General features: G+C 42.5%; 1 protein-coding gene across 2 annotated transcripts in view; it reads left to right on the forward strand.

Moving 5' to 3' along the window:
• The window catches only part of NBAS (NBAS subunit of NRZ tethering complex), a 1128646-nt gene that overhangs the window by 47476 nt on the left and 1054606 nt on the right, over nt 1–26564 (forward strand). For both annotated transcript variants that reach the window (XM_073625355.1, XM_073625357.1), the window contains exons 4-9: nt 6211–6288; nt 7541–7588; nt 9852–9895; nt 16809–16942; nt 22659–22792; nt 24930–25028. In XM_073625355.1, the coding sequence (XP_073481456.1) occupies nt 6211–6288; nt 7541–7588; nt 9852–9895; nt 16809–16942; nt 22659–22792; nt 24930–25028 (537 nt within the window). The remainder of the gene's footprint in view (nt 1–6210; nt 6289–7540; nt 7589–9851; nt 9896–16808; nt 16943–22658; nt 22793–24929; nt 25029–26564) is intronic.

Genomic DNA, 26564 nt, shown 5'->3' on the forward strand with positions numbered 1-26564 from the left:
CCAATCAGTCTGTGGGGGAGAGTGAGGACCGAGGTTTCCCAGCATTCTCCTCGTCAATCAAACATATATACGTCATCCCCCTTGTTCAAGACAGGTTGAGAAAAAGAACAAAAAACATAACACCTATGAGAACTACAAATCAGGCACATAATAACTTCTAATTTACCATAATGTAATCCTCCAGTGTGTATGGATTCGGGGATTTTAAAACAGCTTATACAGCTTATAATGGGGACATCTGTTTCCTCCCCTCTCGTTGTCATCCACCCTGAATCACACGTGATGTGGTGCTAGACAATAGTAGGAGGTGCGTCCCCCCCCAGGTCTAGAGAGCATGTAATCTGGAGGCAAGCAAGATGTTTACGTCCCTTTACTGCACATGAGTTAGTGTAGTTCATATTAAGGTGCATAAGGCAACATCTGTCAAGATTTTCCCCTATCCGGGGTTAGTTCAGTTCCCAGAATATGCACATAGCTCTTCAATTGTATTCCATATTAGGGGTCCTTAGTGTCAGATACAGGTGTAACATACGTCTCATCCAGGTATCAGTAGATCACTTTAGGGTCCTCCGTATAAGGTTGTGCCTGAGAGCTCTCTTTCAAAAACATAACGAGATCTGTCTTAGTCCCCTATCTCATTCCCTCCCAGCTGGATGATCCTTGGTACGCTCCAGCGTTCTCTGCACTAATATGTGGAGGGACTGGAGAAATCTGTGTAGTGCTGATTATCATTTCCCTTATCTAACAGCAAGGAGAGGGATTGGAAGGGGTTTCCTATTGGCATTACTGGGTGTATGATAGACATGCGTGGATCTCAGAAAATGGGAAAAACTGAAAAACTAGAAAAAGGGGCAACGCAAACTAATGGAAACCTAGCTAGGCTTGGGCTGAGGCTGGGGGAAGGCTCCACACTTACGACTCACGTGTCCCCTCGTTCGACGGTGCCCTGCTTCTCCTCCGGGATCTCTGCTGGCGGGGAGGTACGGGATGTCTCTGCGTTGTGGTTCCCGGGCGGCCCGACAGCCTCGGGATAAAGGTGATCCAGTCTGCGACCGGGATCGGCTCCGTTGTTAAAAAAAAATCAAAAAAGGCTGGTAAGTCCTTTGGGGTGCCTAGTGTGAAGGATGCAGTCCCGTTACGGAAAGTAACCGCTAGAGGATAGCCCCAGTGATATGTACAGCCTTGGCGTCCAGCCAAATCCAGGGCCGGTCTCAGCAGGGCTCTTCTCTGGAGTGTGGCTCTCGACAGGTCCGGTAGAATTTTGATTGCCGCTCCGTCGAATTCCACCTCACCGTGTTCCCATGCCTTGCGAAGAATCATTTCTTTCTGGGTATATTTGTGGAGTCTACACAAAACATCCCTCGGTCTGTCCGGATCCGAGGGTTTAGGGCCCAGAGTTCTGTGGACCCGATCTAGCTCCAGATCCGGCGGTGTTGTACCTAGTACTGCTTGAAATATTGCCAGCACCGACACCGCCAGATCCTCTGTTCCCGTCGCTTCTGGAATGCCCTGCAGCCGCAAGTTGTTACGGCGACTGCGGTCTTCCAGATCTTCCATGTGGAGTTGTAGGTCTATGGTCCGGGCATTGTGTAGCTCCTGAGATCGTTCTAGAGCAGTGACTCTTTGGGAGAGGGACGAGATTGTAACATCGCTGGAATCTACGCGCTCTGTGAGTTCGTGCATCTCTGTCCTGAGCTCCTGAATGTCCCGACTGTGCGCTTCCTCTACCCGGAGTATTAGGGACTCCATGTCGGCTCTAGAGGGGAGAGCTTCAATGTCCGCTTTAGTAGGGAGGGCTAGTAATATGCTCCGCAAGTCTTCAGGTATGTCTCTGTGACTTTGGGAAGAGCCAGCCATGTCTTCTCCGTGTGCCGCTGGTGTTGCTGCTGTAGCTGTAGAGTCGGTAGATGGAGGTGAGACTGGTGTACTTGTCTCCAGCATAGGCCGCTCACGTGGCAAAGTCACAATGGCGCCTGGTGAGGCCGTCTGTGTGTCTTTAAAATATCTCTTGATACCATTCCGAGGAGAAAGTGACCTCGAGCCTCTGGTTGATGAGCGTGTCCTGTACCTTCTGGTAGTTATCATGCCTTACATTTGTTAGGTGAAGACCGTAAATTTATGGGAAGGAGAGGGGCAAAGCCGGGAGCTCTCAAAAAAGTCGTCCTCACTCGGCCATTGCTAAGCCACGCCCCCATTTTTTTTTTTTATATTGTGAAAGATAATGTTACGCTAAGTAAATTGATACCCAACATGTCACGCTTCAAAATTGCACCTGCTCGTGGAATGGTGACAAACTTTTACCGTTAAAAATCTCCATAGGTGATGTTTAAAAATTTCTACAGGTTACCAGTTTTGAGTTACTGAGGAAGTCTAGGGCTAGAATTATTGCTCTCGCTCTAGCGATCGGGGTGATATCTCACGTGTGTGGTTTGAACACCGTTTTCATATGCGGGCGCTACTCACATATGCGTTCGCTTCTGTGCGCAAGCTAGTCCGGACGGGGCGCTTTAAATTTTAACATTTATTTTATTTTTTATTTTGACACTGTTTTTTTAAAAAAAAAAAAAATGGGGTCACTTTTATTCCTATTACAAGGAATGTAAACATCCCTTGTAATAGAAATAAAGCATGACAGGACCTCTTAAATATGAGATCTGGGGTCAAAAAGACCCCAGATCTCATATTTACACTAAAATGCAATAATAAAAAAAAAAAAATTCTCCTTTTAAGAGCTATAGGCGGAAGTGATGTTTGACGTCGCTTCCGCCCTACCATGTCATGGAGCCGAGCGGGGGCCATCTTCCCCTCACTCGGCAGCCAGGCATCCACGGGAAAGGACAAGATCGTCTCCGCCGCTACTGGCTGGTCCGGTAAGCAGCGGAGACGACCAGAGGGAGGGGGGTGGGCACCTCCCCTACCACTGATAAAATTGATCCTGTGGTAAATCCGCCGCAGAGACCACTTTTATCTTAAAGAGAAACGCACGGCGTTCCCGAAAACACCGGGGTTACGGCAGCTAGCTGCTCCCATTACCCCAGTAATTAGCGTCAAAGTACCGACGTACGGGTATGTCGTTTTGCGTGAAGTGGTTACATTGACAGGACTAATCTGTGTACCACATGAGCACATACTGTATGTAACCAGTCTGTGGGAGCCACAATTATTGTTGATTGGTAGAGGATCAAATACTTATTTTACTTGCTGAACTGCCACTCCAATTTTATAACATTTGTATCATGTGTTTCTTCTGAATTTCTAGTTGATATTCTGTCTCTATCATTTAAAATTCACTTTTAAAAATGATAGCGCCTTCATTTCTTTGTAAATGGGTAAACTTAGAAAATCTGCAGGAGATCAAATGATTTTTTTTTTTCCCCCACTGTATGTACAATATTCTACATTGCTAGGAGCACTCCTCGTTTTAATCATGATAGGTAGATGTAACTTCACTAGGTGCCGTTCTTTTCCCAAGTATATGCGATTAACATGGGATAACATTGCAGGGCACTGTGTTGAATCTTTTTGGCGCCTGCTCTTTATCACATACACCAGATGCACGAGGTTCTGTTAGGGGCTGCCATGGGCAAGGGTGGAATTTAATGTAGACGGATGAAGAAGAATACTTAAGGTGGGAGTAGGTACAGTCAGTGATCACATCAATGGCACCCCCCCCCGAGGAGGTCCTTACGGGAAAAAAAAAAAAAACATATTTGAGTTTTGTAGCCATATCTAACATGCATTGGGATTACTGTGGATGGCAAACGAGCAGCCTGTGCAAATTTTACGTTATATATTTTGTTATACTGTTTAGATCTTTTGTTATCACTATCGGATAGCAAAACGGTTCTGATGATAGTCACATTGCAAAACTGTAAAATTGAGTTTTGGTGATAACCTGTCCTGTTTTATCAGCATGATGGGAGGTAACTTCTTGTACTCCTGATGAAGGTTAGGGGTGTCTACCTGAGCCTACTTGAACTCAGTATCTGAAATGAGCCTGTCCTGGCTCTATACCAGTGTTAATGCACACACAACACATGAGCCAAGAACATACTACATTTGTTAGGCGAGTCGCTATATTACTCCATTGCCCAGCCTCATATATCGGGTGAGGTGCCTCCAGGGAAACCCTAGCCCAGGTACTGTGTACCCCACAAGAGAAAAGGTGTGTGTGTGTGTGTGTATATATATATATATATATATATATATATATATATATATATATATATATATATATATATATATATATATATATATATATATATATATAATAAAAAAATACACACACACACCATATTTTGACCAATAACTATCGTCAATTACTTGGGCATATACATTCAACAATCCTTCTTCCTTTCTTCTTCTTCAATGGACTCCTATTGTTTTGCAGACAGTAGAGGTTCACATAATGTCACCCAGTTATTAACACAGTTCATTGTTAAGTGTGAACACAAAAGCAATTTACTCTGGAATAACTATGGACAAAAATTGATATAGAGGAATTCATCGTTTAATTATCTTGTTTATGTACTGTAATGCTGATATAATGAGGACAAAAGTTGATATAAAGGAATTTATTCTTTGATTATCTTGTTTGTGTACAGTAATGCTGATATAATGAGCCACGCACACATGCCCTACAGAGAAAATATTTTAGATGTTTAATTGTGTGTATCCTAAAATTTTTATGTTATGATTGTGTTTTTTCGATATAATAAAATATATATTATAATTAGATGGTGGTTATATGTGAAATCTCTGCTCCCAGTTTATCCCCAGCTGGGGGGCTTAGGTTTCTAGTTATTGAAAAAAGACACCTACTCATCCAGTCCAAAAATAAATAAATACATACATTTAACACCTGTCTCGTAAAAATCCTAGACCCATGGTTGATTGAGAGAAAGGTAAAAAAAAAAAAAACCCTAATATATCCTACTGTGAAAAATTCTGGTGAACCGCTGTGCACTGGTGGTGGCCATTTAAACTTTGTGCTCCTGCTAGCTGATGCAGGTCCCTCCACCTCCTGACCGGGGCCTGGTACGGGGGGGGGGGGGGGGGGGGGGCGGGGCGTATGCCCTGGGCGGCACCATTTACTGAAGGAAGGGGGGCACAGCACAGGTGAAGTGCTTAAAAAATCTGTGTGTGTGTGACTAACATGGCGGGCCGGCAATAGCTGTAACGATGTGCCGAGTGTGCTCCTGCACCCGACACAACATTAGCATTTACAGCTTCCAGAGGGGCAGGTTAGACAGCACAAGCACTGTGCTGTTTAACCTGCTATAAGGGAACAGAATCTCCTTTTTTTTTTTTTTTTTTTTTCCCTTTTTTTTCTTTTTCTTCTATTTTTATGGTTACAAACACTTTAAAGGTTATTTTTCCCATAGGGTGGTGCTTGGGCTTTTGGAGGTTTTTGGTGCCTAATATGAATGATCATTACAGTTTCCTAAAATACATGGTTGGCATCCAACACTATTTTTTAAAATTATTTTCCAAGGGCAATTATTGGTCTTGTTCTTTTTAGGGGAAAACCGTTTACACTATAAAGCAATTTGTACACGGTGATGTGCTTTTCTTCTTCATACAAGGCAGTGTAAGTGCAAAAGCAACTCAAAAGCAAGCCAATTATGTCTGTGTATGCAAACCCTAGGGCTCCATTCACACTTAAGCATAGTGTAGCGACAGCTGCTGCAAAGCGGTTTTTAGCATTTTCGTGGGTTTTTTTGTGGCGTGTTCTTTAAACTGAACCATTTATTTGAATGGGCCTCCCTCCACTCCAAAAAAAAAAAAGTCTTAAAGAAAAGCTCATGTACCAAATTCTGGCACAGAGCAAGGAGCATTTGGCAGTGCGATTTTAGCAGGTTTTTTGCTCGACTATTTCAGCAAAATCGCACCACGTTTAGGGTGCCATTAAGAAATAATGGCATCACAAAGGAGTCCAGTGTTTAGCTGCGATTCAGGAATCACGGCCAGAATCGTGCGATTTCGACCACGATTCCAGTGCGCTCAAGTGTGAATGGAGCCTAAAGCATATCTCAACTTAAAGGAACTTTTTTTTTTTTCATAATAATGTATTCAAGTAACCTTCCATTATATACCAGTATACAGTCAGGATCCAGTACAGCCCTGACATTTAGATTGTTAAATACCTAGCATAAGACACAGTTAATCAACAAATTGTCTTTTTTTTTTTTTTTGTTTTTACATGTGCAGTCCAGCAAAATTCGCTCTCCCTTTGGGGCTTGTGCGCCTAATCAATAAGCAGATCAGCTGGCAGCTTGTTTTGACACGGTAAGACCCTTTACATTTTATAATATTTGAAGATAGTTTTTCTTTTTAAAGAATAGTAACCCAATAGTTTGTTAAATATAATAAAAGTACAAATGCTAAGACAGTACAAACATGACCCCTTTTGGAGATAGATGTTGGTAAAGGTTCATTGGATAAACTAATATTCAGATCATACACAGAGGAAGGAGGAAGTGAAGGGGTTAATGTACATACATGTAAGTCACATGCAGTGGGAGAGTGTAGATTTGGGTGAAGAGTTGAAGCTTATACTGTATATGGTCAAATGTAAAATCATATATATTTATTTCCACATTGTACTTCAATTATTTTTAGCCTATGTCCAATAATCTGCATGATCTTGAAGCTTGTAAACTTACTTTGTGAAGATCCCACGCATTTAGTTCATTGAATTCTGTGACACATAGTCTATGTCCTGTGAGTAGGCACTGCTGTGTCACACATTTCACAGACCCTGCCTACTCATCTACAGGGGTGCTGAGAGGAGGAGTTTCAGGAGGCAGAGTAAGTACAGAAATCGCTGCTTGAAGGCAGCAAGGTACCATGGGATATGTAGTCCCTAGATATTGAAAGTAAAAAGCAGAGGAGAAGCTGCAAAGCATGCGGAACATTGTGTAAAGAGATGGCCAGCAGACAGGGAAATGAGATTTTTCAAGTAAACTTTTACTGGATTGTCCGATATAACCATGAAATTATAGCTCCTTTTATTATACAGTTTACATACAGGAACAGGATGGAGATCACATGTAAAGGTGGAGAGGAAGGGTTAAAAGAACGATCCCACAGTCAGTGAAAATCCCTCCCTATGAATTATCTGCTGCTGACTCATTCCTTCATTCCTCAGTAATAAATTACTTGCTAAATGGTCTTTACCTTTGTGATAGGTCATCACGTTTATCACATGGTAAAGAGTCACTCGGATTGGCTCTGTACACTTTGTCCTTGAATTGATTCACAGCCGTTAACAGACTCAATAGCCACCTGCGGGTGATTTCTCCACTGCTGTTTCAGTGGCTCAAAGTAAATAACAGTCCACCACTCTGCCATTCATAAACATACAGTGGTAGTGAGGTAGTTAAGAGACACCATACCACAACACTTACAGGAAGGATTCCTTGCCATGTGTGAGAGAGAGATTATCAGCAGACAGAATACATTTTCATAATTGCAGCATTTTATGACCGTTAATAGCATGGTAATGATTCCAATGTATTTGCTGTCATTTTTCTTCTAGTAACGGAAAGCTTTTGGCAGCAGTTCAGGAGCAGTGTGTAGAAATTAGGTAAGTGATTGATTCATTATTCTGAGTACCAGAAAGATGGATGAACAGTGTTTTGTACAACTATCTGAGGATAAAGGGGTAATCCACCTTTGTAACATGGGAGCTATGGAGATTGTAGTGACTCCTGCACACTAAAGCATAGATGTCTGGGGGGGAAAATGGATGTAATCACTCCCTGCAGCAGAAAGCTGGGCAGTCTACAGCAGGACTGCATATGGGGTTTCATTTTTAGTTTAGTAGCTTAGGGCTGAAGGAACTATGTAAACAGTAAATAAATCAACGTATGTACGCTCAGTTGATGAGATGTAGAGATAGCTATATAGATCCACCAAAGAGGGGGCTAGAGGTCGCCAATCCCAAATTTAATGTATAGAGAAGCAAATATCCCCCAGGTAAGTGATAAGGACTTTGAAGGCAACAAGGAAAAAGGGAGGTCTAAACAAAGGTTATATTAATAACAATAATATATTTATTGATAATTTTGTAAGAACAATATATATAAAATTATTTGGGTGCGAACATCACCAGAAATGGAGTACATTAAAAACAAGTTTACAAAAACTGAATCGTTGGTGCGTGATGAGATGATCTTGAGGATGATCTTGAGGACGTTTGAAACTATTGGCACCAATGGCAATGTTCCATACATAGATAATGATGATCGGACTGATTTTCGGATTGATTCTGAACTTCAAGGGGGTGATAATCATAACCCAGAGAGATTTTCCTACCTATCTTTCTACTAGATACAGGACAGAACTGCACATATTCACAGAGAGAAGTTTGTTCTCTTTTCTCTATAACTAAGTGAATGATCAGTGCCTGGTTGCACATTTATTTCCCATTTTTGTAAAAATTCATGTTCTGGCTTTCTACTTAAAGTGGAGCTCAGGCTTTTTTCTTTTTTTCTTTTTTTTTTTATTCACCCCCGGGATGATTGCAGCTTATGCAATCTAAATTGGCATATGCTGCATATGAAAACATTTTCTTTTTTAATCTGTTTAATTGTACTCCCTGTACCCTCCGGATCCAGTGAGCTTCCATCCTTAGTTTGGGCATCTGAAGCCCGCTCGGGAGTTTCTTTTCCGGGAAATGGTGCAGCTGGCTACCCAGCGTGCACCTCCCGATCCTGCGAAGTGTGAACAAAGCGCAGCGCACTCGGTCTATTGCAGGTGGCTCATTGACTCCTGGGATTGATGGCATTAAATTGACGGCGCTATATAAGTACCTGAAATAATAAATAATAATAATATCCCAGGAGCCAATGGGCGACCGGATATGACGTACCTCGCCACGACCAGGTACTGCGGAAGTCTGTATTTTTAGTGACCTGAAAAGATAAAATACTTCAGTAATAAAAAAAAAACATTCCAAACATTTAAGGCACTGTGAACAGCAATGTCAGGGGCCATACCTCAAATACAGGGTTTGAACTCTACATTAAAGCAGATATTTCTGTAACTAAACAAGTCAGCAGGAATAAATTTCTCATGGGGCACAATATTCAGCAAAAGTATATTTTTTTTTCAGAAAAGTTCAGTCCTTGAGCTCCATTCATGTGACTTTCTCAAAGCGGACCTTTACACTAAAGTATAAATGATGCTACACCGACATTAAAGTTGTTTTTTAACCTGGTGTTAGGTGAGAATGACTATTCCACCTGTAAGATGTAATAAATTCCTGTATATGTTACACTATTATATATTTCCCATTATGTGCATGCATGCCAAGTAATATCACATTGTCTGTCTTAACCTGTAAATGTTTTGATTCCTGCATAATGTTCCAATGCAATGTTCAGATGGATGTATTGCTTACAATTACCGTGAGGCGTAAGGCTAGCCTACAATCCCTTGTCCAATAAAACCTCTTCTCAAGAATCATTAAAAAAAAAAAGCCTTTAACTTTAGAAGTAAATAAAGTTTGACATGAACTCTTATTAAACTTCAGCTGGGGTATTCGAAATGTGCTCCATGTTTTGTTTTTAAAGCGATGCATTTTCTTTTCGGAGGCAGCAGAAGAAATTCATTTGCATTAGGACCATACACACACGTACAAAATAAGGATTTTTACATTTTCAGAGCAAGCCCCGCTTAGGATAAGAATGCCCTTTTCTAGCAAAGGCTTAGCTCCTGAATTCATCTATTTATTCATAACACCGATGGGTACATATCTCCTCTGTATGTTTGCAAGAATCCATCACTCTCTCATAGTTATCAAGATTTAATTTCCCCTTTGTATTCTGTTTCCTGCGCACATCCAGGTCTGCAAAGGATGACTTTGGCTCCGTTATAGGAAAATGTCAAGGTGAGTAATTATATGAATGTGCTGTCCTCAATCTTTTTTTTAGCATGCAACAAAAATCGCCCAGTTTAATACAATTCAGCTAGGTCAACAAGAGCAGGGTCTAGAAGTGAGGCTAATTGAAATGTAAAAATATGTTGCAGACTTACTAATTAGCTAAAATATTCCTGAGGAACGTTGCATTTACTTGTGTATGCTTAACCAAAGACATAAAATTGGTCATTTATTTGTCACTCTGTATTTTATATTGGTGGTTATTCTTAGGAAAGACATTTTTTTAATAAGGTTTTGACCTAAAAAAAAAAAAAAAATATGTGTATCGCCTAATTAGCATTTCTCTTAAAATAATGTGCCAAGATTTAGGAATTTTTCTTGTGCAGAACAAATTTTGTTTCTGTTTAGATCAGGGGTCTCCAAACTTTCTAAACAAAGGCACCTTTTTTTATCCTTCAGACTTTAGGGGGGCAGGACTGTGACTGGCGTGAGTTTAAATTTTCCTGGCATCGGTGGGAGTAAATATCGCCATATATTTGGTATTAGGGGGAGGAATGGTGCCCCATCATTGGTATCATTAGGAGGAATAGTGCCCTTTTTTAGTGTCAGTGGGAGGAGTTAGTGCCTCTTTGTTGGTGTCAGTGGGAGATATGGTGCCCCATTGTTGGTGTCAGTTGGCAGAATAGTGTCTTGTATCACTGGGAGGAATAGTGCTCCTAGGGCTAGATTAAGGGATGCAGTTTGGAGACCACTGCTTTAAAAACTGGAGGTGAGCCTCGCAGCACTTGTGTAGATATAGATGTATGATTCATAATATCCAGCACTTGTAGCTAAAGATGTGAGATGACCATCACATTCTGCAGAGCTTGGGTAGCTGTAGAAGTGAGATGAATGTCATGCTTTACAAAGCTTGGGTAGCTCAAGACGTGAGATAAATGTCATGCTATACAAAACTTGGGTAGCTATAGAAGTGAGATGAATGTTATGCTATACAATGCTTGGATAGCTATAGCCGTAAGACGAGGGTCATATTGCAAAGAATTTGGGTAGCTATAGATGTGAAATGATTGTTAGAACATTAGATGAATGTTGTACTATACAGAGCCTGGGTAGCTATAGGCATAAGATGAACAACACACTATCCAGTCCTTGGGTAGATGTAGATATGGGACGAATATCACACTATACAAGGTTTGGGTAGCTACTAACATGACTTTAAAGGAGAAGTCCAGCCTGAGCTCATTCGGCTGGGCTTCTCCTATGGGTCACAAGAGTGCCATACGTTTTGTACTCCTGTGACCCGTTTTCAGCAGAGAGTGGTCTGAAGTCCGCTCTCTGCTGACGTCGCCAAGATCCGTCCAGGCACTGCGTCATCCAGACTCTGGAAGTGTGGATCCGCTAGGTGCCTGGACTGATGGCTGTCTCAGCCGCTGAGAAGGCCGCTCCCCACCCCTCCACAGCTCGGCGCTCCAGTGAGTGTGGAGGAGCAGAGCAGGAGAGTTGCTGATTGACAGTCAGCAGCTCTCTGCTTGGGAAACAGTGAGAACCGAGCCATCGTCGGTGTTCGGTAGCTCGGTTCTCAGTGAAGAGGCAGCGGGGGACAGATACAGCATCTTCTGACCGATGCTGCACCCACCTAGGTAAGTATGATTCTGCAAAAAACAGGATTCCCATACTTCTCCTTTAATGTCCCATTATCCATTGCTTAGGTATGGCTATATACATGAGATTAACTTTGCACTGTGCATTACTTGAGTACCTGTACCTGTGTCTGTGGATGTAAGATAAAGGTCACATTATCCATTTTTTGGATAGCTTTAGAAATGAACGTCACACTATACAGAGCTTGTATATCTATAGTCATGAGATGTAAGTCACACTACAGAGCTTGGGTAGCTATAGACGTGAAATGATTGTCGTACTATTAAATGCTTGGGTAGCTACAGACATGAGATGAAGGTTGTACTATACAGAATCTTGGTAGCTATAGGCATGAGATGAATTACACACTATCCAGTGCTTGGGTAAATGTAGACATGAGATGAGCACAGTGCCTTAAAGGGCTTAGGTAGCTATAGATGTAAGAGTATTGTCACATTATACATTGCTTAGGTAGGGCTATATACAGCGGATAAAATAGATATTGAACACGTCACAATTTTTCTAGGTAAATATATTTCTAAAGGTCCTATTGGCATGACATGTTCCCCATGTGTCCGTAACAATCCATGCAATCCATACATACAAAGAAACCAAAACATATAAGTTCAGAAATTAAGTTATTTGTAAATAAAATGGAATGACACAGGGAAAAAGTATTAAACACATGAAGAAAGGGAAATGCAAAAAGGCATGGAAAGCCAAGACACCAGCTGAAATGTATCAGTAATTAGAAAGCAATCCTGCCCCTTGTCAGTGCAAATCATTATCAATTGGTTCAGTCTCAACTGATGGCCTATAAAAAGGTGACTCATTACCAAGGTGTCACACAAGACGAGGCCCACGGAACCTTCAAGATTTGAAGACTGTGTGGAAGAATGGGGCAAAATCACACCTGAGCAATGCATGCGACTAGTTTCTCCATACAGGAGGGCACCATGAAGCTGTCATTATCAACACAAGATTTTGTCCTAAGTTCTAAATACATTTCAGTTAGCGTGTTGAATACTTTTTCCCTGTGCCATTCCATTTTTATTACACATAACTTAATTTCTGAACTTTTTTTTTGTTTTAGTTTCTTTGTATGTATGGATTGCATGGGTTGTTAACCACATGTGTTGAAAATATCATGTCAATAGCACCTTTAGAAATATATTTACCTAGAAAAATGGTGATGTGTTCATTACTTATTTTACCCGCTGTACATGAGTTTATCGCACTGTGCAGTGCATGAGTATATACAAACGTAGGACAAATGTCACTATCTAGTACTTGGGTAGCTATAAATGTGAGATGAATGTCACACTATACAGCGCTTGGTTAGCATTAGACTTGAGATGACTCGCACCATACAGAACTTGGGGAGTTATAGACATGAGATAAACATCACACTATACAGAGCTTGGGTAGCTGTAGATGAAAGAGTAATTCCCCACCATCCAGTAACTATAGTTGTGAAATAAATTGTCACACTATGCAGTGCTGGTTAGCTATAGACATGAGATCAATGCCACACTGTCCAGTTCTTTGATGGCTACAGTATCTCACAGAAGTGAGTACACCCCTCACATTTTTGTAAATATTTTATTATATCTTTTCATGTGACAACACTGAAGAAATGACACTTTGCTACAATGTAAAGTAGTGAGTGTACAGTTTGTATAACAGTGTAAATTTGCTGTCCCCTCGAAATAACTCAACACACAGCCATTAATGTCTAAACCGCTAGCAACAAAAGTGAGTACACCCCTAAGTGAAAATGTCCAAACTGAGCCCAAAGTCTCAATATTTTGTGTGGCCACCATTATTTCCAGCACTGCCTTAACCCTCTTGGGTATGGAGTTTACCAGAGCTTTATAGGTTGCTACTGGAGTCCTCTTCCACTCCTCCATGATGACATTATGGAGCTGGTGGATGTTAGAGACCTTGCGCTCCTCCACCTTCTTTTTGAGGATGCCCCACAGATGCTCAATAGGGTTTAGGTCTGGAGACATGCTTGGCCAGTCCATCACCTTTACCCACAGCTTCTTTAGCAAGGCAGTGGTCGTCTTGGAGGAGTGTTTGGGGTCGTTATGTTGGAATACTGCCCTATGGCCCAGTCAGTGCATCACTATCCAGTTTTTGGGTGGCTATTGAGGCTCTATAGACATGAGATGAATATTACAATACCCACCTAGTTTTGTAGACACTCTAACCAGGAGTTTTCATCATAAACACATCCACAACCAGCCACTGCACAAACAAGAATACTGTATATGTACATGAAACTCTCATATTTGTTCTTTACGGTTTTATGCTGTTCATTCTGCTTTGCGGTGCTGCACGTTGATTATGACTTACCGCTCCAAATTTCTCAGTGCAAGTTTATCGTTAAACTGATTTTATCTCAGTAGTTGTTTAGCAGAGGAACTGATTAGGATTTTCTGACTTAAAGTGCTTGTTAACCTAAACATAATAAAATAAAGATCCTGTTCCTTTAAAGCATGTTACACAGCACAGTGCTTGTGCTGTGTAAATTTGCCCCCTGTATCAATTGAAATATCTGGCTGAACCAGGCAGTTTCTGGCCACCCCTATGTAAACTGACCACCACGTATCATGGCTGCTGAGCCCCAACACTGCAGTAGGGTTACGTGCCTCTGTCATACGCAGCTCTCCCCTGCCTGTCAGCTCCGTGTCCGTCCCTTCTGCTCCTGCTGCACAAATGACTGTTATTTTCTTACAGTATCCTACCTCTTTATGTATGTAATGTCCTCCTGTGCCTGGGCCTTATAAAAATAATGCAGTATATACCTGTTCACAGAGCGCCAGTCAGCGGTTACGTGACCTAAAGCCCCCCCCCCCCCCCCCCCCTCCTGACCGATGCCAGCAGAGGATCCTCGGCCCCGCCCGCTGTAGCTGTCATGCTGAGAGAGGAGAGAGACGGCGGGTCATGTGAGTGCCGATCGGCGCTCTGTAAGCAGGTATATACTGAATTATTTTTAGAAGGCACAGACACTGGGACATTACATACATAAACAGAGAGGATACTGTAATTTTACATTGGTGGGTTAACAACCACTTTAAAGCTTTTATTTGTGTTGGATAGAGTAGTGAAGGATTAGAGCCATTGTAAGATTTTTATTGCCATCTATGTTTCTATTTTCAAATTGAAGAGAGATTAAAACAAAAACATACTTTAAATCAGGGGTCTTCAAACTACAGCCCTCCAGTTGTTCAGGAACTACAATTCCCATCATGCCTAGTCATGTCTGTGAATGTCAGTGTTTTACAATGCCTCATGGGATGTGTAGTTCCGTAACAGCTGGAGGGCCGTAGTTTGAGGATCCCTGCTTTAAATAGTGATGAAGAGTTAGAACATCTGACAGTACTTTTATAGCTATCTATGGCTTCCTGTGCTAGGGATAGCCACACCCTCATTTCATATACTGTATGGGCATATCAAAGACAGAGACTAAAGAAAAATCTCCCTTAACAATGTTTACAAGCAGAAACAAAAATCTGCCTGAAAGTTTGACTACTCTTAACTCCTATTTAAAACTTTGAAGAATTTAACTTTAACGTGGTTCTAAAGGCAGAAGTTTTTTCATCTTACTGCATTTTATACATTAAGATAAAAAGCCTTCTGTGTGCAGCAGCCCCCTAATACTTACCTGAGCCCGTCTTGATCCAGCAATGTTGCAGGAGAGACTCAGCTACCCGGCACTCTCCCTCCTAATTGACTAAACAGCAGCGCAGCACCATTGGCTCCCTCTGCTGTCAATCAAGTCAGTAAGGCAATAAGGAGAGAGAGAAAGGGGGCAGAGCAGAATCACAGCTTTGTGTCTGAATGGACACACAGAGCAGCGGCTCGGCTTGGGTGCCCCCATAGCAAGCTGCTTCTTTTGGGGGCACTCGGCAGAAGGGATGGGCCAGGAGCACCGAAGAGGGACCCAAGAACAGGAGGATCTGGGCTTCTCTGTGCAAAACCACTGCACAGAGTAGGTAAGTATAACATGTTTGTTATTTTTAAATGGAAAAGGAACTGAGACTTTACAATCACTTTAAAGTTAGCTGCTAGGAAAAGCATTGTCAATAAGTAAATATTTATTGCATTAAAGAGGAAGTAAACCCTAATGGGTTTTACTTCCTCTTTTGCTCGCTGCAAAGCCTGCAAATGAAAAGCATTGCATACTAACCCATTATGTGCCACTTACCTGCAAAAGAATCCAGCGATGTCCCCTGTGTAGGCAGCGTCCATCTTCTGGCCCCTCTTCCTTCTGGGCCGCGGACTCCGGCTCTGTGATTCGCCAGAGCCGCATGATGTCACTCATGCGCATGGGAGCCGCGATTAACGGCACAGGCTAAGGAAGAAACGGCACTTAGTTTAGTTTCTTCCCCATGCATGCGCAATTTTCGGCGGACTACAAGTGAAATATCTCCTAAACGGCACACGTTTAGGAGATATTTCCACTACCTATAGGTAAGCCTTATTCCAGGCTTACCTATAGATAGAAGTCCAAAAAGTGGGTTCACAACCACTTTAAGTTATTCATCTCATCAATATGACTTCCAGGTAAACTTTTACAGTAATAGCTATAATGTTTTGTCACTAAAAGACCTTTTGGTCTGTTCATTTTACTAGAAAAGCATTTTATTGTATCTGTTCAATAAGTGATCAGGTCAGAAGTAAGTCTTGCTGTCTTGTTCACACCTCCTGTGTTATCTTAAGGAGTCTAATCAGCCCTCCTAGGTCATATCCAGGACTACTGAACAATTAGTCTGTATGTTGTGGAGATTAGTGGAGGGGAGTAAGAATAAGTACTTTGACAAAAACAACTGGGAAGGCTGACACCATTCAGTCTAGAAATATGGTTTGTTGTTTATTTTGCCTTGAAATAAAATTTAAATATCAGCATCTCTGTCAGTAAATGTTTAATTCCTTTCAATCTTTATGCTCCTATAAGCAGTGCTGTGTTTTGGCCTCGGCCAACAAGGCCCAGGCCTAGGGCGGCACTTTGCGGGGGGCGGCAAAAAGCCCCCCCCCCCCCCCCCGGAAAACGGCAACGGCGCCCTCTTCCCGACTCCCGCACAGCAGGGCCACCATCAGGGGAGTACAGCTTAGGAGTGCAGTGACGTCGCGGGTGCGAAGGGGGCCAGAAAGCAGTTTAAGAGCCGTCAAGCCGCCCCCCGTAAAGTCTGATAAAGCTTGATAAATACTGGATGTGTCCAGTTTTAGACATAGATATTGGAAAAATAATCTCCTTATTGTTTTCCTGTTTTAGTTCCCAAGGATCCAAATCCGCAGTGGCGATGTGTGGCGTGGAGCCATGACTGCACATTGGTGGCATATGGTGAAAGCACAGGGACTGTCAGACTCTTTGATCTCGTGGGAAGTGAGCTCTTTGTCATTCCACCAGTATGTATGATTTTACCTGCCTAATGTACGTACTTATGTATGTATGCAAGAGGGAACAGATAGTCAGAGAACATGTGACCAGGCTATGGGCAATGAAATATTTACATACTCTTAGTAAGCAGTAAATTAACACCTGTAGCTGCCAATACTGTGGAGTAATTTTTCCTTCTTGATCACAACAGAAACTCTGAAGTTTGGTTGCAGTCCATTTTTGAATAGCTTATACCACCTACTTTTTGTTGACTTTAGAAGCCTACCACGTCCTTTCTTCCAAAGGAGGCAAGGGGGGCTTGCATTCAGTTCCTCTGTTGTAAAAATGTGAGGATGTATGTCTCCACAGTACCTGCAGCTACAGTGGTCAGTGAAGACTTGTTTTAAAGTGTGTTTAAAGGCAATTTTTAAAAAGTTTTGTATAGGGTAAGGCAAGGAAATGGAGGCTGCCATTTTTTGCACATGCAGTAGAACAGGGATATGCAATTAGCAGACCTCCAGCTGTTGCAGAACTACAAGTCCCATGATGCATAGCAAGATTCTGACAGCCGCATGACACCCAGAGGCAGAGGCATGATGGGACTTGTAGTTTTGCAACAGCTGGAGGTCCGCTAATTGCATATCCCTGCAGTAGAATATCAAATTAGAGCCAAATTAGACCGATGCCAATTACCTACTGTGGGAAGAGTGTGGGAATAAACCAGAGAAACCCACATGAGCACAGGCAGAACATTTCAACTCCATGCATATAGTGTCCTGGCCAGCGTTCAAACTGAGGATCCCAGTACTGCAAGGCACTACTAAGCCACTGTGCTGCCCAGCTATACTTTAAAGCAACCCTTTCTCGATACTAAATTGCCCAATACTGTTTTTGTAAAGAAGCTGGCCCAATCCAGAGAAATCCCTGGCTTGAGTCTGGTTTCTCCCACCGACCTCCACATCACTGCTGTGTCCTTTGGTTACTCAGAAGTCAGCAGGAGGAACCAATGGGGGCAGTGTTGGACACAGGAGCTCTGTTCTTCTGGGTTGACTTTTGCCAGTGTGGGTGGCAGAAGGTAAGTATTCACTACTTCTTTTTTTTTTCTACAATAGTTTTTTATTAGTTTTTTACATAGTCAGGTTGAAAAAAGACACAAGTCCATCTAGTTCAACCAATAAAAACAACAACCATACAATCCCATATTCACAATCCTATACCCAGAGGAAGGCAAAAAACCCAGCAAAGCATGATCCACCTCTGGGTGTAGTCTAGTCCACATTTTCACAGCTGTTACTGTGAAGAAACCTTTCCATATTTGGAGATTGAATCTCTTTTCCTTTAGACATAAAGGGTGCCCCCTTGTCCTCTGTAATGACCTTAAAGTGAATAATTCAACACCAAGTTAACTATATGGACCCCTTATGTATTTGTACATGTTGGTCATATCCCCCCATAATCTCCTCTTCTCAAGAGGGAATAGATTCAGCTCCTCTAATCTCTCCTCATACCTGAGCTCCTCCATGCCTCCTGTCTGTTTGGTTATCTGCACTTTCTCCAGTTCCCCAATATACTTTTTGTGAACTGGTGCCCAAAACTGAACTGCATATTCCAGATGAGGTCTTACTGATTTGTACAGGGGCAAAATGATATCTCTTTCTCTGGAGTCCATACCTCTCTTAATACAAGAAAGGACTTTGCTCGTTTTGCAAACTGCAGCTTGGCATTGCATGCTATTATTGAGCTTGTGATCTACAAAACCCCCCAGATCCCTCTCAACTATGGATCCCCCCCCCCCAGTTGTACTCCCCAACTCTTAGACATTTCTTTTTAATAACAACAATTGTGCAATCCAATCTCTCAGTTATAATTAAATGTCAGTATAATTATAAACCTTCCAAAAAAGTAATTTTCCAAATAACATCTTAAATCATTCTTCTACAAGAACAAAGAAAAAATCCAATATAGATATTCTAAACAATAAAAAAAAGAAAAAAAAAAGAAGAAAAACGCATTCAGCGCCTTGCTTTCTAAATCCCGCATGTTTCATACAGCCATAAACAATATAATAGCTGGCTGATCATCATGAATACCCTGGTACCCTCCAATATAGGATACACCAGCTAGTCTCCCCCTATTTTTTATTTCTTTGGATATAATATGATTTATTTGTGTTTTCAGTTGCTCCAAGGAGGGGAAATAGGGGCATAACCATTTTTGAGCAATTCTGGTGCGGACTTGAAATAGCACTTGATTGATAGGGACATATATTGTATTTATCGGCGTTTAACACGCACCCTAATTTTAAGAGGAAAAAAACTTTCCACGGCCCCCTTTACATTACACAACCCCCACCTCTGCACAATACACAGCCCCCCCACCTCTGCACAATACACAGCCCCCCCACCTCTGCACAATACACAGCCCCCCCACCTCTGCACAATACACAGCCCCCCCACCTCTGCACAATACACAGCCCCCCACCTCTGCACAATAGATAGCCCCCCCACCTCTGCACAATACACAGCCCCCCCACCTCTACACAATACACAGCCCCCCCACCTCTGCACAATAGACAGCCCCCCACCTCTGCACAATAGACAGCCCCCCCACCTCTGCACAATAGACAGCCCCCCCACCTCTGCACAATAGACAGCCCCCCCACCTCTGCACAATAGACAGCCCCCCCACCTCTGCACAATAGACAGCCCCCTCACCTCTGCACAATAGACAGCCCCCTCACCTCTGCACAATAGACAGCCCCCTCACCTCTGCACAATAGACAGCCCCCTCACCTCTGCACAATAGACAGCCCCCTCACCTCTGCACAATAGACAGCCCCCTCACCTCTGCACAATAGACAGCCCCCTCACCTCTGCACAATAGACAGCCCCCTCACCTCTGCACAATAGACAGCCCCCTCACCTCTGCACAATAGACAGCCCCCTCACCTCTGCACAATAGACAGCCCCCTCACCTCTGCACAATAGACAGCCCCCTCACCTCTGCACAATAGACAGCCCCCTCACCTCTGCACAATAGACAGCCCCCTCACCTCTGCACAATAGACAGCCCCCTCACCTCTGCACAATAGACAGCCCCCTCACCTCTGCACAATAGACAGCCCCCCCACCTCTGCACAATACACAACCCCCCCACCCGTGCACAATAGACAGCCCCCTCACCTCTGCACAATAGACAGCCCCCTCACCTCTGCACAATAGACAGCCCCCTCACCTCTGCACAATACACAGCCCCCCACCACTACACAATACACAGCCTAAGTGGAAAGGAGAGGTGGAAGGCGCGTGATCTAATGCTTGGATCAAAATAATACAGTTTATTCATATACAAAATATATAAATGCATATAAAAAAGTTTCTATGTATTCATAAAAGCTAGGTTACAAAATATACACGTTAAAAGTTAAAAGTTAGACATGCCCATGCGAGGGCAAGTACTCAAAGGTGGGCTGATGCGTTTCGAGGGGTTCCTTCTTCATGAGAGCCTTGAAAAGAGAAAAAAGCCTGTACAATGCAGTAGACCAACATAAAAAGGAGTGACTAGTTGGGAGGTGTATCACATGGTAAGTGATCTGTTTTCCTTAGTTCTAGACCTGTCCACATCCCAGGGCTCTGCATCCGAGATTATGAGGGAGCTGCAGCCTGCGTACCTCACTTGAAAAACAGGAGGCAATAACTTCTGTGGGGATACTAGGTGCCTCCTACCAGAGTGTTGCCTTATGCTCTGAAAAAGTTTGTGGCTGTCACCTCTGCACAATACACAGCCCCCCTGCACTCTCAGGAGACCCCCAGTCTCCTGGGACAGCATTGCCAGCATACTCCAAAGTTAAGAAAAAAATTACTGCCAGCCCCTTCTCTTACACTGCTCCTCCTGTGTCACTCTGTGCCCCCCTCATTGTAAATCGAAGCCTCTAAATACCTCCTCAGCGTCGTTCTTTCATGCTACCCGGTCACATGACTGCTCTCCTCTGACGTTTCATGGATGGTCATGTGACTGCTCTCCAATCTAAAGCAACACGAGGAGGAGGAGAGTGGCCATAAGGATGGAGCTAATGAGGTATTTAGAGGCTTAGTTTTACAATGACATTGAGAAGGGGCTGGCAGTGCTGTCCCCAGGCCAGGAGAGGCGGGGAAAAAGTGCTATACGCCGATACATACGGTATGTATTATCTGGGCAAGTAGCTTCGTCCAACATGTTCAATGAACATATCCCTGGATCTTATGCTAAAGAAACCTGAAAAAACAGATCTTATAGTAGTCAGAACCCCCATTTCAGTATCTATGAAGTTTTGGACATCTCCACATTATGTGGATCAGAGTGGCAGGGCCGCTAATACATTTAGAACAAAAGGGATTCTCTCTACGATGCCAGGCAAACCGTTTTTCTGGAGTGTGGTATGTCCGATGCAGAAAAAATAAATGTGCAAGTTTGTGGGTGGGAGATAAGCTCTCCTGTGAGGGTGCAGACAACATCATCTCCCACTGGTGATCTGTTAAAGTGCCCAAATCTTTGGACCACTGTTCTTTAGCTGGAACAACCACCAATGCTTGAAACTTAGTGTAAAGAGTAGAGTAAAATTGCCAGTCAGAGCCTCAGGCTCTAATCGTGTGCTTCAAAAAAAAGTAAAAAAAAAAAAAACATAGAAATCTATGCATCCGTCACCCTGCATGTAGATTAGGGGCCGGGCACATTGGATTGGTGGGGCGTTGCCACTGCTGGTACCCCTATAAAGATTAAATGGTTGAGAAAGCGTATTATTTATTCTCAGTCTAGCAGTAGGATTATTATACAATAAACAAACAGATGACACAAATTTCTGGCCAATACCAAAGGCGGATAAAACTTCCCATAGATATTCGCACTCCACACTGATGAGCTTCCAAAGAAAGGATTGCTCAATGGACAATATTATCTACTGGCAATTGCATATTCAAAAATAATCATCAAATGTTAGTAGCTGCTTCTCAGTTAGGTATAATGCCTGATTGATCAGTGTGGATTAGGTCAGGAATGCATTTAGATTGCCTATTAGCAAGAAGTCTTGCCAGAATTTTAACATCGGACGTAAGAAGGCAAATAGGACGATAAGACTCTGGCTGAAACAGGTCCTTCCCAGGTTTAGGAATAACTATTATCGTTGCTTCCGACATGAGTTTATGTTGTTGATTAGCCTCCTCAAATACTCGCAAAAGTTCAGGCAGAGGAATCTGCCCATATCATTTCTAAATCGCGGAGTATTCACTACTTTACAAGCACAGCTTTTATGTGCAAATTGTGTTTTGAGATATGATCACCTTCAGGGCACACGTCTATTGGTGTCTGTGCCAGCATGACTATATAGCAGACATATAAGCAGATGGTCAGTTCCCCTCCTACACATAGACTCTATTTCTTGCTGTGACCATACCCAAATTACAGAGGAATCAGCGGGCTAAATGGACTTGGGGGAGCTTTTCTTTTGGTTTAGTATATGGGAGTTTTTATTAGCTTAGGGAAGTGGTGCACCCAAAGCCATTGTTTTATTCTCTCTGTTTTAAGAACTTTTATAGACTGTGTGTGTTTTTTTTTTTTAAATGTTGGTAAGTTGTGGCACAGAATAAAACAGTTCAATAGTTTCTAAAGGTGTTATGTGTTTTAGATGTTGCTTTGTTTTAAATATACTGCTGATGAGATTTGATCATGAAATGAAGTATTAGGCCTGACTCTACTTTTTTATTCCCACAGCAAAACAGCTTCCCTGGGGACCTGAGTTATGCGATTGCTGGTCTGGTTTTTCTAGAGTACAAAGCAAGTGCACAGTGGTCAGCTGAACTTCTGGTAATCAATTATCGTGGACAGCTCAAGAGTTATCTAGTCAGGTAAATCTCTAATATCTTTTATTGTAAGGTCAACACCAAGGCTCCCTAAATCTGGGGAGCCATGGTGACTGTTACACCTAGGTCATGTCTTCTCTGTACGCCTAATTTGTGCTTTACGTTCTATTTCTTTTTTTTTTTTTTTTTTTAACACCGGTTTTGCAAAAAAAAAAAAAAGCCAGCTTTTATTTTGTGAGATAATATAACAGCAGTCCATAACTGTCAAGAAGTTAAAAGTTTTGCATAAGCAGTATTACACTTACCTGTGACGACCTATGCCTTCTGTCTTTTCTCCATTGAAGCATTACAACCTCTGTCAGAATGCTTAAGCTGAACTCAGGTCCTATCTTAAGTCATGTACAGACTCCACTCCTGTTTTGAAATGTATTAAGCTGATTTTACAGTGTGCATTTGAAGCTGCAGTGAGTCAAAAAGAGCCCTCTTATTTTCTGGATAGGGGACAACCAGCTACATCTAACCACTTCCCCGCCCTGCCCCTGGCTTGCGCCTTTCATTCATTGGATTTCAGACCTTTCATTCACTTGGCCTGTGTCTGCATGCAAATACAATCAGCCTTGGAACACCCACTCCTCCAGACTGACAGCCAACCCTTGAGGCATTTTGATTTTTTCACAACTCCTCCCAAGAACCAGTCCACTGCTTGCATTGGGGCTGGGGGTCCTTCTGAGGAGTTCTGAGGCAGGGTGTTGTGCTGTTTTCAGGAAGTGATCTGCCTGCATTGCAAAATGATGAAAATGGAAAGCTATTTGTTGAAAAATGTCATTAGCATGTACAGTATCTCACAAAAGTGGGTACTGTTATACAAGATGTACACTCACTACTTTACATTATAGCAAAGTGTTGTCATATGAAAAAATATAATAAAATATTCACATTTTTGTAAATATTTTATTATATCTTTTCATGTGACAACACTGAAGAAATGACACTTTGCTACAATGTAAAGTAGTGAGTGTACAGCTTGTATAACAGTGTAAATTTGCTGCCCCCTCAAAATAACTCAACACACAGCCATTAATGCAACAAAAGTGAGTACACCCCTAAGTAAAAATGTCCTAATTGGGCCCAAAGTGTCAATATTTTGTGTGGCCACCATTATTTTCCAGCACTGCCTTAACCCTTACTCACTTTTGTTGCCAGCAAATTTGCACTGTTATACAAGCTGTACACTCACTACTTTACATTGTAGCAAAGTGTAATTTCTTCAGTGTTGTCACATGAAAAGATATAATAAAATATTTCCAAAAATGTGAAGGGTGTACTCACTTTTGTGAAATACTGTATATAAGGATTCCAATGCACTGTTTCAGCGCACACATTCCTAAAGAGATGGCTGTGTGTGTAAGTCGGTGCTGCAATGACCACTGACTGGAACCATATATAGTCAGACCGAGAGAACGTCACCGACACACCATGGCTCTCCAGAATCGGTCCAAAACTTTAATCAGCGTTCACATGTTACAGCAGAAAAACAAATTGTATCCTCACGGGACCCCTTCATCAGGCATTTGACAGTGTATTACCAAACAGAAGTTATTTAAAGAACCATCCTCAAAACAGTGAACAGAAAATGAGCTCAGCCCCACCGCCTGACATCATAATGACCCCATATTCCCACCATATGCCCCTGTACATACACTTCAGCTTTAAGCATTCAACACCTTAGTGAGTGGGAGTGTTGGTTGCCTATGTCCACCGCTGTGCTCTGTGGCTCCTTACAAAATAAAGGGATAAGGTACAGTTACAATACAATTCAAGAAGAGGGCTGCTTTTGAGAGCATACTTTCACATCATGGCACACTTGCCTCCAAGAGTACTCTCCTCCTGCAGTGTGACATCACTGCTGTGACACTGCTTCTGTCATATTTTGCTAGTCTTCATTCTGGTCTGGCATCTTCTATGTCTGCCATTGGGCAGCCACTGATGTTGATACTCCTGAGCGTTTGCACAGAAGTTACATTGTCCCAGGCACTGGGCAGAATTCCAGACATCTTACTCATGGGCAAAGCACAAATTCTCCTTAAAGTTTAATTTACTTGTTAATATTGTTGGATTTCTCTTGGAATAGTTTTATTATCCTGAAGACTTTAGGAACGTTTCCTTTTTTTTTGTTTCCTAGTGTCGGTGCCAATCAAAATTATCAAGAAAACCATAGCTTCAACTTTGGATGTCATTATTCTCAGGGTATCTCCTCTGTGGTTTATCACCCCGGGCACAGGTGAGTTATGACAGCTGATTTTCTTTATATTAAGGGAAAACCATCAGTATCATGTGCTTTTGTCTTTTATGCAGTAGGTGCTCAAGAATATAAAGAGTAGATTTGGGAAATGTAAACCTCCGTCTGAAAATGTTGCCATGGCAATCCCAAGCTTTTCGTATACAGTATACTGAGTCACTGGAAAAGGTGGGAAGATCAGTAGTTCCCATTTGACATGTTTTACACCAATGCCACAGAAACCTATAGCAACCGGGTAATCTGTATTTCAGGGAAGTGGTTAGCGGTGGCATCCTCTGTATGTCTCCTATGAGAGGCTTACTTTAAATGTGTATTGGCTTGTGTGATCTCGGCAGTGAAGTGTCAAAAATATTTTTTTGTGTGGGAAAGATTAGATCCTTTGTCACCCTCAGTGGTGGACAGTTTACTTGGTTTAGGTGACCCTCAAGTGCAGCCTGGACCATCAGCAAAGGGCTGCACATGATATTCAGTTAATCTAATGTATACGCTTAAAAGTTGTCAGCTGTACAATTTGTAGACTGGGAACATACTTAAAGTGGTTGTAAATCTCAGACATGAAATATAAACAAAGCTATATAGTGTGTACTTGTCTCAATTAAGAGCACTAAGTGTCATTTCTGTCTGCTGCTTCATTCCTCTGCTATCAGCATGAATCACTTCTGAGAAGTTTTCCTGACACCAAGAGAAAAATGGTGACGGGAGGGATCTCAAGCCACCTCTGTTCCTGTGTGCTGTTTGAAGGGGGTATGTCTCTTATCTCCAATCAGCTCTCAGTGCTTTCTTCATGGAGCTTTTAGTGTAACCTTAGCTCTCCGCCCCCTTTTTTAACTATCAGATTGCAAAATGTCTGTACTTTGCATAAATGTATAAAAGAGAGGACTGCAGATAGACAGGTACAACTTATGTAGGAGGACTTGTTTCATCTCTGTGTATCACCTGAGGCCAGTCACTTCAGTGGGTATATGTGAGGGTTCACAACCACTTTGAAGGATAAATTCACCTTTTGGAACATATTACATGTTCCACCCGTATTTAGCAGCTGTTCCTGCAGCTGCAACCTCTCCCATCCCCCCCTGCTTCCCCAGTGACAGCGGGCGGGCATCTTCTCCGGGTGTCCGCTGTCACTGTTCGAAACAAAACGTGGGCGTGCGGGGCTCTGCCCTCCCTGGACACATTCATTCACAGTCCTCTGTGAACGGGAAACTACACGTCTCAACAACTGTCGGTTTGTAGCTTCAATGAACTGCCACAGCGCTGGTGAGCACTCTGGTAGTTCATTAATTCTTTCTGTCGGGTATCTGCCTGTACGGAAAACGAGCAGACAGATACACTGAGAAGTCTGCAGGAGTCCTGCATTGCACCTGCAATGTGCTGATGCTTTCCAGGCTCCAAGTAAAAAAAAAATGTCTTTATCGTACATCACGGGACACAGAGCCACAGTAATAACTATATGGGTTATATGGCACCTTCAGGTGATGGACACTGGCACACCCTAAATAGGAAGTTCAGTTCCCCATA

Source organism: Aquarana catesbeiana, linkage group LG04 (assembly GCF_042186555.1).
Source record: "Aquarana catesbeiana isolate 2022-GZ linkage group LG04, ASM4218655v1, whole genome shotgun sequence".
NCBI lineage: Eukaryota > Metazoa > Chordata > Amphibia > Anura > Ranidae > Aquarana > Aquarana catesbeiana.